General features: G+C 38.4%; 1 protein-coding gene across 5 annotated transcripts in view; it reads left to right on the top strand.

Moving 5' to 3' along the window:
- Positions 1–13,680, top strand: part of CTNNA1 (catenin alpha 1) — a 171,511-nt gene that overhangs the window by 59,127 nt on the left and 98,704 nt on the right. For all 5 annotated transcript variants that reach the window (XM_023752104.1, XM_023752105.1, XM_023752106.1 and 2 more), the window contains exons 6-7: positions 5,762–6,031; positions 8,930–9,133. In XM_023752104.1, coding sequence (XP_023607872.1) covers positions 5,762–6,031; positions 8,930–9,133 — 474 coding nt within the window. The remainder of the gene's footprint in view (positions 1–5,761; positions 6,032–8,929; positions 9,134–13,680) is intronic.

Below are 13,680 nucleotides of genomic sequence, written 5' to 3'. Positions count from 1 at the left end.
TCTATAAATAACACAGGCTGGCCAAATTATGTCTATAATTTATTTTACTTAATGTTCTTGATATAAATGCTCACTTGAATACCTGAAATAAATATTAGTTATGTTTAAAAAATAAAGTTTGCAAATAGTAGCACTGTCTTAAAACCTAGTCAGTCATATCTTGGTTTATGAAGACTTAATATTATGTGAAGAAAGTGAGAACATTTAGACTGATACTGTTGTATATCTTTGTAAAATGGGGGGATAAATAAATCAGTGTTGTTCTTGAGATAAAACATAATAGTCCAGAATTTTGTATGCTACTGGAGAAACTTACTGGAAATGCTGCCAGACTTTTAATCCTGTGTGCCATGAATCCATAAAGAGTTTCAAACATTTCCAAAATAAGATGTCATAAAAATCTTGAAGTTATTCATTAACATGCTGGATGATTTTCCGTTTGCCCTTCCATATCTGTTTTCTGGCCTTGTGCATCCTGCTCTCTGCCCTAGGAACTTCACCTGTCTAGACTGCATCCAGGGACTCCTTTGCCCTTTGGCCAATGGGAGCATGAATAGAAGATCAGAGGACATAGGAGAGTGAGGCCGGGGTTTTATTCTCCTGGCTGTTGCCCTTGGGTGGCTAAAAGTCATATCCTGTGTCTGGTGGTATTCTCCTCACACCTACCTGTTCCCTAGATTATGGTATCTACTGTTTTCTCTTGTCTCTTCAGGCCTAAGTGCTCTAATGACCTTGTGGTTTCCCTGTATTTTGCCCAGACCTTTGTAGCATAGTCCCTAAACCATCTTAGAATTACCTAGCTTGATTTTACTATCTGTTTACTGCTGGTATCTTGAGTGATACGTGTTCCCACTTTAAAGTTTGTCTTGGGTTTGTAGTATGTGATGGTTATTTATAGATTTTCTTGGGTTTAACTCTTTAACCTTTAGCCTTAACCTCCTACAATAAAATCCATTGAGTAGGCTGGCTATAGGATCCTGTGTGCCTCCTGTTCATAAAATGGCCTTTTATAGGTCTGGGCCTTGGTATGTATTCTTATAAACTAATGCTTTTCTTAGGAAGTAGACTGCTACTCATTTTATCCTAAGGTACCAGCCTGGTGGAAATTTTCCCTTTTGCCTATTGCCCACTGGCCTCCTTCAGTAACTGGTCCATTTTTCCACACTTTTTTCCTGGCAGAATTCCTCTATTACTGTATACTTAGTCCCCTAGACCAGTGGACCTCATGGACCACCGGTTGGCGACCGCTGCTCCAAAGGTTTCCTTAAACCAGCGGTCGCCAACCTTTCGGACCTCACGGACCACCAGTTGACGACCGCTGCCCTAGACTGTTTTCACCTTTGACTTTTTCATCTGTTCCCAGGCGTGGTATGTAATAATTTACCTCCTCATTGAGCCTCTTACCTTTGCAGGCAGCCCTAGTCCACAAAAGGGATATTTCCTCAAGAGCACTATTTGGGTTCCATGTGTATACTGGCTCCCTTAGCCTCCCTTGTATCATTTAAGCAGCAGTCACCTATTGAGGAAATGTTAAACCTCATAAGGTCATAGGCTCTATGGAATTTATCTATTTCTTCAGGTTTTTCTGAGCAAAAACATGTAAAAGAGTTTCTTCAGGGGTAGGGGATATCATTCCATCTACCCATCCACCTACCCACCGACCCATCTATCCGTCCACCTGCCCACATAACCATTTATTCATTCACCCATTTCTGCCCACTCTCCTTGCTCCCTCCCTCCCTTCCATAAATCATCTACAGGCATATAAAGTCTGGGTTCGAGGCAAACTGTCCTTTTAAAATAGTCAGGAAACCTGCTACAACTTTTGGCAAAGTCTTTCACATGTCAAAACTCACATCCTTACACATTCTCTCTTCCCAGCATTTTTGGGGATCCCTGAGGGTTCATTCAAAGGACCTGGGTGGGGATTGTTTGGAGACCAGAGTCCACAAAACTAGGAGCTCCATCCTAGTGAGGGCTGTTGCTAGAAATAATGAATAACTCTAAAAAGGTGTTTACTGTGTGCTAAACACTGTTATAAGCCATTTATAAACACAAACTCAGTCTTCACAAAATGGTGTAAGGTAGATACTATAATTGATCAGATATTAATTCCAATAGATGAAGGAAATATAGCACAGAGAGATTAAATAATTTGGCAAGGTCATTCATCTAGTAAGTTGTAGAGCCAGGTTTTGAATTGGGGCTCTCTGGCTCCAGAGGACAGGGATTTTGTCTGTTTAAATTGCTACCATAATCCTTAGTGTTTAGAACATTGCCTGGATATAGTAGTGCTCAATAAATATTTATTTAACAAGTGAGTGAATATAAGTGAGCCACTTACCTGTACTACACATCCGTCCTGGAATGGAATTCTGCATGTGTTTCTAATCTTTTACTTTTCTTGGGCTAGAATATTATTGGCTGATTAGAAGTGCTGAATTTCCATTAGGCTGTAGGCTTTTCTTTGGTGATAAGGGTAAAATAGATGGGGCAGAGGTGTTAGTCATTTGAGTCCAAGAGAAGACATATGATCAAATTTTATATTAAGAGGGAAATGAGAGGAAACTCACTTGAATTTCCAGCTCTTGGTAAGAGAGAGTGTTATAGATTGCTTAGAAGTTAGCTTCTGTTTCTTGGTAACTTCATGTGATGTTGGTTCAGTTACATTAAAAGCAGTCATTTCTTCCTTGTGTTTTCTGTTTGTTCCTGAGTCTGCCTGAAACATAACTGAATTGGTGAAGTTGAAGAATCATGAAGATTAAAGTAGACCAAAGGACTCTTACTTCATAAGTAATTTACTAATATTATATTGCTTAATAGCTCACTTTCCCCACTAATTTGGATTACTTATAAGCACTATATATCTTGAAAAGAATACTTATCATCGATTATTATTTGTATAATAAATAGTGCTGTCTTGTGATAGTGTCCATTTTCATATCTGTACTTAACAAACTCTACTTTCTTTGTGTTACAACAAAAGCAGTTCTAAAGAGAAAGTAGTGCTCCAGCCGGGTGGTTCAGTTGGTTGGAGCATTGTCCCATACAACAAAAAGGTTGCAGGTTTGATTCCGGGTCAGGGCACATACCTAGATGGTGGTTTCATACCCGGTCGGGGTGTGTACGGGATGCAACCGATGGATGTTTCTCTCTTATATTGATATTTCTTTCTTTTTCTCTCCCCCCATTCCTTTCTCTAAAATCAATAAAAAAAAATATCAACATCCTCAGGTGGGGATTAAAAAATAATAATAGTGAAAGTTAAGGCACTTTGGCAGTTAGGACAAATGATGATACTTAGCTGTCATAGATTCAAATATATTCCCCAATACTTGGTAAATAGGAATCTATTCAGAGATACATTGTGGTGAGGGCAAGACATTTAGAAAATGCATACAGAACATGTGCACCAGCTGCTTTAGCATAATGGTTAGCCCTAGCCCCGTGTCATAGCTTGAATCTTGAGATGATAATTAGTTCTTTAAATCCAGGGGATTCTGTTCTGCGTATTTAACCTGATGTAGTTTTTGGAAAGGTAGGTTTTTGTTGTTGTTTTGTTTTTAATTCTCCAAATTCAAGCTAAACTTTTATTTCATATGGTTGAACTTCCTGGGCTTCTCCTAAGCCTTGCTATTTTCCAGGAAAACAATCTTTTATATCCTCTTTAACTATTTAAGCAAACATATGATATTCCATTTAAGAGCACTCCTGTTGGTGCCTGATTTATGTTACTGAGCCTACACTCGGAAGGAATTACATGGTGTGATCTAAAAACCAGGCTGCAGTCCAGGTGGCAATCAGTTCCCAGGGATGGTTTAGGTCTCTCTACTTCCATCTTTCAGTGACTCTGACTGACTTCAGTGATCCAGCAAACAGGTGTGATGTTCCTGCTGGAACTCCAGCACGGAGATTACCATCATGTCGTCCTCCATGCTGCGGCCACCCCCATGCCTCAATTGTAGACTTTTATCATACCAGGCCAGGCAGTGGCTTTAGGAAAGTCAGGCGTTGAATAGTAATTCAGGCACTATGTATTAACTTTAGGTGACCACAAGTGTCTTTAATAACCTTTGTAAACAGCTGTACTGATCTAGGTTATAGGTACTTACAAAGAATGCCAAAGCTGATTGCAAAACATTTGTATTAAAACAGAGGACAAATACAAGTGCTTCAAGGCAAATGCCTTCCTAGCAGACTTAAAAGTCCTTGAGATTGTGGTGAGGGCAAGACATTTAGAAAAATTCTACTCAGAATTTGTGCACCAGCTGTTGAAGCATAATGGTTAGCCTCAGCTCCCTGTCATAGTTGGAGTCTTAAAATGATCACTGATTCTCTAAATCCACAGGGTCCTGTTTCTGAATATTTAGCCTAATGTACTGTGGTGTGCTACAGGGCATTTGGAATGCTGTGAGCTATTACTTGCAATTTCAGATTTCAAATGAGAAAAGAATTCTAGGAGGAATAGAAAGCTGTCATACAAGGTTTGAATAAAGATGCAAATCTAAAATATATAGTGAGACGAAGTTTCAGAGTTTGGTGTTTCTAATGCTTAGTTAGGAACTCATCTAGAAAGGTGAGCATTAAATAGTTGAATAAGACTTTGAGTAATTGATTTTGGCCTTTCTAAGTTAGTCAGTTTTCTCTTACATGTTTACACATTTAGTATTTCTTTTTAACACATTTAAATTTGTACTTTAGGATTCATTTGGTGACATTAACATTGAAATTCTGTGATCACGTAAAATAGAGTTGGAACAGCTCTGGTGGTCACTTATTTCTCTTCTATGGTGGCAATCCACATTTACTGGTACTAAAGACTTAGTTTTATTTGTTTGAATAATTTCAGTAACAAGGGGATATCAGAAGTACCCCCTTCACATCTTGCTTATTGTTGGTATCACTTAATTTGTCACTTAGTATATTCACCCTGTCTACCAGTTAGAGGCTAGTAGTGTAAACCATGAGGAACCTCAAATCCTTTTAACTGTAGACTATAATTATGGGGTAGAGGAAATTGTAAAGGACATTTTCACTTAAGACCACATGTACATAGAGTATTATAATGAAATATAAACCTTTTGATTTTCAGTATGGAGCAGGTGAGCCTCAGCTTTGTGCCTAATGACCTGTGTCCTAAGGTGGTCTTTGGGGAGGGGGAAGGGAGAGGAGGAGTCGTGTACTTGGGAGAATACTTGGCTGGTTTGCATAGTTCATGTACACCTGTGGTATCTTATCCCAAATTTCACAAAACTCCTGTAATGAATTTTATAACAATAAAAAACTCCTTATAATAAATCTTTAAGTATTTCTCTGAATGATTTTTCTGTTTTGGTTGGAATAGGTACATATATCTTTATATAGCTGTAATCAAGATGCTAGTCAGTTTTAAGTTTTACTTTTTATTTAATGCTGTGCTAAGTACTTTATGTGCGTTATCCCTTTTAATCCTCAATACAATGATAAGAGAGGTACTATTATTGTTCCTATTTTACAGAAGGTAAAACTGACCATGGACACTTAAAGTAAGATCACAATAGTTAGGGAAAAGTAGAGCTGGAGATTGAAATCTAGGTCTATGTGGTTTGGAAAAGTTTGAACTCTTATCTACTAAGCCATATATTGCCTCCTTTGTGATGAGCTTCCAAGCCAGACTTAATGAAAATATTGTGTCTATTTAGTAAAAATTCTAACTTCCAATATTTACCGACAAAATTTTATATGAATAGAACTGTTAAAATTTATTGTTTTACTCTTACAGGAACTGAAAGATGTGGGCCATCGTGATCAGATGGCTGCAGCCAGAGGAATCCTGCAGAAAAACGTTCCAATTCTCTATACTGCTTCCCAGGCATGCCTGCAGCACCCTGATGTTGCAGCCTATAAGGCCAACAGAGACCTGATATACAAGCAGCTGCAGCAGGCAGTCACAGGCATTTCCAATGCAGCCCAGGCCACCGCATCGGATGATGCCTCCCAGCACCAGGGCGGAGGAGGAGGAGAGCTGGCATATGCGCTCAATAACTTTGATGTAAGTTATACTGGGAGGAAACTTCAGGCTCTTGACCATCCCCTAAAGTTAGATTTCTGGGGAAATGTGATCAAGGTTTCTAATGAAAGCTCAATTTCTACTTAGATATGCAATCTAAGTTGAAAAAAATTTTATGAATCATCAAGTCTACTTATCTTGACTTGTCCTAAAGCATTTCTCTTTCTTTTCTTTTTTAGTTTGATTAAACTTCTGAATTCTTTAATGCATCTTGTGTTTCCTACAAGGTTGTTCTTTATTGAGGATATGAGTTCAGTTCATTTCAAGCGAGATTTTAACCTTTTGGTAGATGGGAAGCTATGGGAGATACAGTCTGATTGGAGATAAAGACACATCATAAATGACTAAAACAGAAGTGCCGTGCCATCATCTTGTCTGTCGAGATACACTTTTTTCCCCCTCAATGACTAAATTGTAATAATAGACAAAATTTAATCAAGTGGAAGCAGATTTGGGGTTAAAATACTTTTATAGCATAATGCCATGTAATTACCTTTATAGATGATGCCTATACATTCTATGTACACACTATCCTATGTATCTAATCTTAATTTTTTTTGGTGGGTTTGCTTTTTAAATTTTTACCCACAATGCCTCCTGGTTCCAGTAGATGACAGCAGTTTAAGATTTTTCAAAAAAATCTTATTGTTATTTTAATTAACATAAGAAAAATTGCTTTCCAGGTTGTCAGCATCTTTTCATAAGTAGGAATGCTATAAAGTAATGAATCAATACAATGGAGTGCATTCTATTTTTAATATTTTTTTCCTTGCCTTTGCTTTGTCTCAGTACTTTACTTTGGTGTGGGTAACTGATCCTTGCTGATATGAATGGATGATTTAGTACTTCTCATAAATTATGAAAACATGGTGTTAGAACTGAATTTTTACTCTGGAACCTTAAGCATTAAGTGACTTTATAGCAAACTCTGATGATACATCTTATAATTTACTGGCGTTGTTGTTTTTCCCACTCACATATTGGTCTCTTTCAAAGCAGTAAGAGTTACATTTTGCCCTAAGTTGAGTAATATCAGAAGCTACTTAATTCATACGTGAGGGGGTTGGACTGAATGATCACAGGTGGGTTGGAGCGCTATGACTATTTAAGTTCTGGGACCATTAATTCCTCATTCCTGTTGGTCAGAATGCATTGTGTGTTCTGTTTTGACCAGAGAAATCCTGTAGTAACTTAATCTGGTAAGAAAAATGATGAGCTAAAATGTAGGTTAATAATGAACTCAAGGTATGCATGCTAAATTTTGAAACAGGGTTCTTTGAAAGGGAAAGAAGAAATGTACACTTATGGAAAAGGGCAAGCTTTTAAAAGAAAAACCTTGGCATTTAAGTTTAAATCAATAAGAACATAGCCCCCATAAAGAAAAATTAAAAGTAAAATAGTTGCCCAGACATTTACCAGTATAAGGATAAATTGTATCAAGTGGAGAAGTTGGAGGGAGACCAATAGCCACTGTCCTGGGGGTGTTGATATTTGACCTTGTACCATAGCTTACTTGTGACCTCACTCATCACTGGTAAAGCTGGATATAAGTGGATTCAAGGGAATGAAGGGGAGACAGGAAGGACTTATTCTTATTGTGGCAGTTATATCATAGAGTGGCTTTGTTGGGACAGATTGCTACCATCTTACTGAAAACTTAGAGATATAGATTGAAATTGATTATAAATGCATTTCATTCTGAAAATTTGAAGACAGGTGTCAATTTTATTAATTTTTTTGTGGTGAAACAGTTCTGCCAGTGTCGTGTAGCAGTTGTATACTCTGTACATAGAAAAGAAAAAGAGAGCTAACTTTTATTTTCCCTGTAATTTTCACTTGGTAACTTAATAATACTACATAGGCTGGCTTCTAAATGTTTAGATTAAGTAGATTGAACATGATTTTTATGCTGACATATTTTTGTTTGCCATTTGTGGTATACCTTATCCAGACCCTATTCAGGTGGATAGTACCGCTTCCAGTGCCTTCTTCGAGAAGTGATCCATAGACCAACTTGTATAGTACGGCCCCTCATCTGTCAAGGAGTATAACTTTCAGGCATTGTAATTTTTGTGTTTCTAATCGGCACTTTCCTCACCTTCTAGAAATAAATAATTGTTGGGGTCCAACCCCAACGGGTCCAGGGATCCCCAAAGGTGTGGACGGAGTCGGCGAAGAATGAATGACATGGAAACTGGGTTCAGTTCATCAGCATAGCGAGGTTCTCCCTCCAGAATCTTCAGCGAAGTTCTGGTCAGGATCTCCAACCAAGTTCTGGTGCCATGTTCTCTCGCTAGGTTCTCCAGCCAGGTTCAGTCACCAGGTTCTTTAGCCAGGTTCTATCCAGGTTCTTTTGCCATGTTCTGTCTAGGTTCTCCAGTGAAGTTCTGTAGCCAGGTTCTGTCCAGGATCTTTTGCCATGTTCTCTGGCTAGGTTCTGGTTAGGATCTGATGATGATGTGATGAGGATCTGATGAGGATCTGATGACGATCTGATGAGGAGCTGATGAGGAGCTGATGTTTATTGTCTTGTTACATCCGTATTTATACCAGCCGATTTTAATCCTGTCAATTTCTATTACAAAGGTTAGGGCGTTTCTTATCTCCATTCCAGGGAATAAAGATTATGTAGCTTATATTTTTGTTTGCCATTTGTGGTATACCTTATCCAGACCCTATTCAAATCCCCACCTGGGGAAACAACCTTTCTCAGAGAGGTGACCTTGGTTAAAACACATGGCGCCAAGAAGGGGAGCAAGGAGTATAACTTTCAGGCATTGTAATTTTTGTGTTTCTAATCGGCACTTTCCTCACCTTCTAGAAATAAATAATGGAGGGAACAGAGATTAGCAGTAACATTTAATAATGCTTCCTCTGCAGAAACAAATCATTGTGGACCCCTTGAGCTTCAGCGAGGAGCGCTTTAGGCCTTCCCTGGAGGAGCGCCTGGAAAGCATCATTAGTGGGGCTGCCCTGATGGCTGACTCGTCCTGCACTCGTGATGACCGGCGTGAGAGAATTGTGGCCGAGTGTAATGCTGTCCGCCAGGCGCTGCAGGACCTGCTCTCGGAGTACATGGGCAATGTGAGTATCAGAACTTTTCTTTCAAATAAGAGTTTTCCATACAGATGTTGGATCTGAGATGTTTTAAGTATAAATGGCAAATATGTTCTTGGCTCCTTGACTCTTGGGTGAAGCATAATTTTCAAGGAATAGATAAATGGCTTTCTATGTGCCCCTTTCCTCCCCAACTTTTTATTTTGAAAAATGTTAAACTTATGGCCCTGGCCAGGATGCCCAGTTGGTTGGAGCGTTGTCCTCATATGCTAAGGTTGTAGGTTCTATTCCCGGTCAGGGCACATAAGAATCAATCATTAATGTATGGATGGGTGAAACACAGATTGTCGTTTCTTCCTCCTGCCACCCCCCACTCCTCATCCCCGTTTCTCTCTTAAAAAATATTACAAATTTTTTTTAAAATTTATAAAAATAATACTATGAGCGACCTTCTATCCTTTATCTAGATTAACTGAGTAACACTTAGAACATGTGCATGTTTGTGTATATAAATGTACGTGCTTATATGTGTCTATATACACAACCTTTTTTAAATGAAACATTTGTAACTGAGTTTTAGACATTGGGTTGCTTCAACTCTAAATACTTCAACACACATCTCCTAAGGATAATCACCTTCATTATCCCTAAAATTCTATTATCACATGTAGGTGGCCATTTAATTTTGAGCAAAACAGAATGCTGAAAATATATTATGTATATATACATTGTAGTTGCTGAATTTTATTCATGACCTATATAGAATGTCATAAGAGCAGGTAATTTTTTTTTTTTAATATACCTCATTGATTTTTTACAGAGAGGAAGGGAGAGAGAGAGAGAGTTAGAAACATCGATGAGAGAGAAACATCAATCAGCTGCCCCCTGCACACCCCCCACTGGGGATGTGCCCACAACCAAGGCACATGCCCTTGACCGAAATCAAACCTGGGACCCCTCAGTCCGCAGGCTGACGCTCCATCCACCTAGCCAAACCGGCCAGGGCAGAGCAGGTAAATTATTAAGTGAGCTGTATTAGGCAAACTGAGTAGTGTTTTTGAATTTTTAAAGTTTGGATTTAAAAAACCTGATGCTGTGAAATTTGACGCTTGACTTTTTTTTTTGCCATAGAAAATACCAGTTAAAAATTTTTTTTGGGTCTATTGTTAATGTCTTCCTTTTTCTTCCCTAATCTTTTTTTTCCATTCTAGTTATTTAATATTAATTTAGGCTTATTGTAGTTTAGACCTTGTACCCAATATTTTACTGACAAAAGAAGGAATAAATGAAATATAAAATTATATAAAGTCATTTGAAGGGAAGAGGGACAATACTAATTAGTTCTCACTAGTGATTTTTCCCAATTTAATACTTTTCAGGAAAAGATCTCGATACTTTCTCATTTGTTCATTTGCCATACATCTTTGTTTACTTATATGTGAACAGACAATAGTGAGTAATGATGGAATTCCAAGGGTGAAGATGAAGGCCTTCCTGTGTTTATCTTATTTCTACCATATTGTGAAATTAGTGAAGCATATTGAGTTTTTTAAGCCATTGGCATGTTTTGATCATATGCAATCTACCTCTGAAAAATGAGATGAGAGGCTTAGTTAAAAGGAAAAAGTGGTTGATAAATCACAGTGAAAACGTAGGACACATTTAAAAATGCGTATCTAAGCTTGGGAGTCTGGCTCACGATGTTGGAGATTTATACATGGAAACAAAGGACTCCTGGTATGTAGGTGGATCACTTACCTGCTATCACATGTAGTGCTGAAGTGTGCAAAGTGTCCAATGCAGTTATGATTAGGAAACCATTTTAAAAACAGCCTTTGGTGGGGAGAATATGTGGTAAATCTGTTCTCATTGCTACATATTAGAGCTTCCTAACCAGCCTACAAGATATCCCTTGAGTCTTGGGATTGGTCAGGTTTCGGGCTAGTTATCCTGGTCATGACTAACCTTCTGGTTTCTCCCTAGAGTATTAGACACATAGTACTTGATATTTGTGCCATGGATGTAAGTAAAGGTGGGAAGCACTCATTTCCTTGTATCAACTCATGTAATAGTGAGCAGGCTAGGTCCTGTCAAAAAGGGATAGAGTAAGGCTAACAGTGGGGAGCAGTAAAGCACACTTGGAAGCTTAGAATGGTGAAAGGGTCTACAAGAAGCAGAAGCAACTGGGGATATATTTTTACTTATTAAGGAAGCATTCAAAAGCATTTAGAAGTTGAAGTGACAATCAGAACTTAACTGGCAGTGTCTGCCTGTCAGTTCATATTGAGTACGTGTCATGTGCCAAGTAGTATGCTGAGCACTGTGTAAAAGGAGGAATGAGGCACTGATTCCTCCTTTCTGAAACAGACTAGGTCTCTACAGGGCATTTGTTGGAAATGCTGCTCTAGGTACTGCTAAACTTGTAAATTGGATGAGATTATTTCTGGTGGGAAACCCAGGAGGACTTTATGGAGGATTTATTTTATATTCTTTAGATTGAGCTCTACCTTAACTTTTAAAAGATGGTTCTCTTTATTTTTATTATTTCTGTTGAAAAATATTAGGCCAATAATGATGGTATGTGGAGAACTGAGACAGTCTGGATTAATTAAAACTGGTTTACTGCATGGAACTTTGTAGACAGAATATGGTAAAGTCCAAAAGAGTTCACATATTTTTACTTTTTCATTTCCTGGATTTTCTCAGTAATGTCAGTATTTTTATAGATCTCTCAAAATCTTTCACTAATTTTTTAGTCTTTCTTCCTCATCCTGTGTTGCTACTTACCAAGTTACATTGGTGTTTCTTTCTAAGGAAATGGGTTCTTAACTTTGGATGCACATTAGACTCCCTGGGGAACTTTAAAAAAAATCCTGATATTTAGGTTGTCTCCCAGTTAAGTCAGAATCACTGGATTGAGATCTAGGGTTGTTAGGTCGCCAAAGGAGGGATAATGAATTTATTCGATCATCCACACAGCAGGTAGCTGAGCCTGGATGGCTTCAGCACCCCAGTGATGGGAGTCAGCGGTTTTTAAATGACTCTTGGTGGGCTTTTTCTGGGCAGAGAATTCTCTGTGCAGGTCGGGATTCTGGGAATCCTGAGGGGAGAGATAATGGTCTTAGCAAGTGGAATGTGGTCTAAGCAAGTGGGATGTCCATTGTGAAGTGGCCTAAAGGTCAGTTCCCAGGGGAGGGGGTATTGATTCAGTTACTTGCTCAGACTTAACAGGTTGTAGTATTTTTAAAGTTTCCTAAGTGATTCCAGTGTACAATTAAATTAAGGTGGAGAAACTGCTCCGATGGTTTACTGCATTTGTCCCTTTCTGTCTCCATTAGGCTCTATTCACTCTCTATTTTTCTATCTGTCCTGCCTGCTCAGGTAGTCTGAGCTCATGCCTTCAGTAGAACATTGTTTATTATGTTTTTAAAATTCTCTCCCACCTGTTCAAACCTAACTTGTTTTTTCTTTAAGGCCCACTCCTCCCTCACCCCAATCTCTTTGCTGAAGGCCATTTTATTTTTTTTTTTTATTTTTTTTTTTTAAATATATTTTATTGATTTTTTACAGAGAGGAAGGGAGAGAGATAGAGAGTTAGAAACATCGATGAGAGAGAAACATCGATCAGCTGCCTCCTGCACATCCCCCACTGGGGATGTGCCCGCAACCCAGGTACATGCCCCTGACCGGAATCGAACCTGGGACCCTTCAGTCCGCAGGCCGACGCTCTATCCACTGAGCCAAACCGGTTTCGGCAGAAGGCCATTTTAAACTGTATCTTTCTACATTATCTTTTCCCTGCTTGAAGTTTTGTACCTAATTGTTTATGTCCTTGAATTGTTGCTTAATTGTATTTTCTTTATCCATGTAACTTCTGTAACTAAGTTTTAAGCATTTTAAAGATGGGAACTATTTTTAAAATATTATTTTCAGGGTTTAGTATAATGCTAGAAGAGGTACTTAATAACTACTCATGCTGACTTGGGAGAATGCATAAAATGTGAACAATTTTGGATATTCATAGTGTTAAGGATACATTAACAAAGATTCTTGCTCTTATTGCCTTACATTCTAGAACAGTGGTTCTCAACCTTCCTAATGCCGCGACCCTTTAATACAGTTCCTCATGTGGTGACCCCCAATTTCATTGTTACAAATTGAACATAATTAAAGCATAGTGATTAATCACAAAAACAATATGTAATTATATATGTGTTTTCCGATGGTCTTAGGCGACCCCTGTGAAAGGGTCGTTCGACCCCCAAAGGGGTCATGACCCACAGGTTGAGAACCGCTGATCTAGAGGGCTCTCGGGGAGGAGGCCATGGGTTGGTTTACCTCTACTTCTTGTAGATCTTTCAGTATACAAATGACATTTGTAGAAAAAAATTAAACCAAATACACTGAAATAAAGTAGTGAGTGAAAGTGATATTTTAGATCAGAGCAGATTTAAATTTAATTCTAACATCAGATGAGGGCCAAACTCCCTTTTAAAGGCTCCAAGGACCAGGAGTCTAGCAGCCTTAAATAATGGTCCTGCTTGAATTGTGGTTTGAAGAGTTGGAGGGTATTC

Source organism: Myotis lucifugus, unplaced genomic scaffold, assembly GCF_000147115.1.
Source record: "Myotis lucifugus unplaced genomic scaffold, Myoluc2.0 scaffold_28, whole genome shotgun sequence".
NCBI lineage: Eukaryota > Metazoa > Chordata > Mammalia > Chiroptera > Vespertilionidae > Myotis > Myotis lucifugus.
Note: the sequence above shows the minus strand (reverse complement) of the source record. Positions and strands in the feature narration are given on the sequence as shown.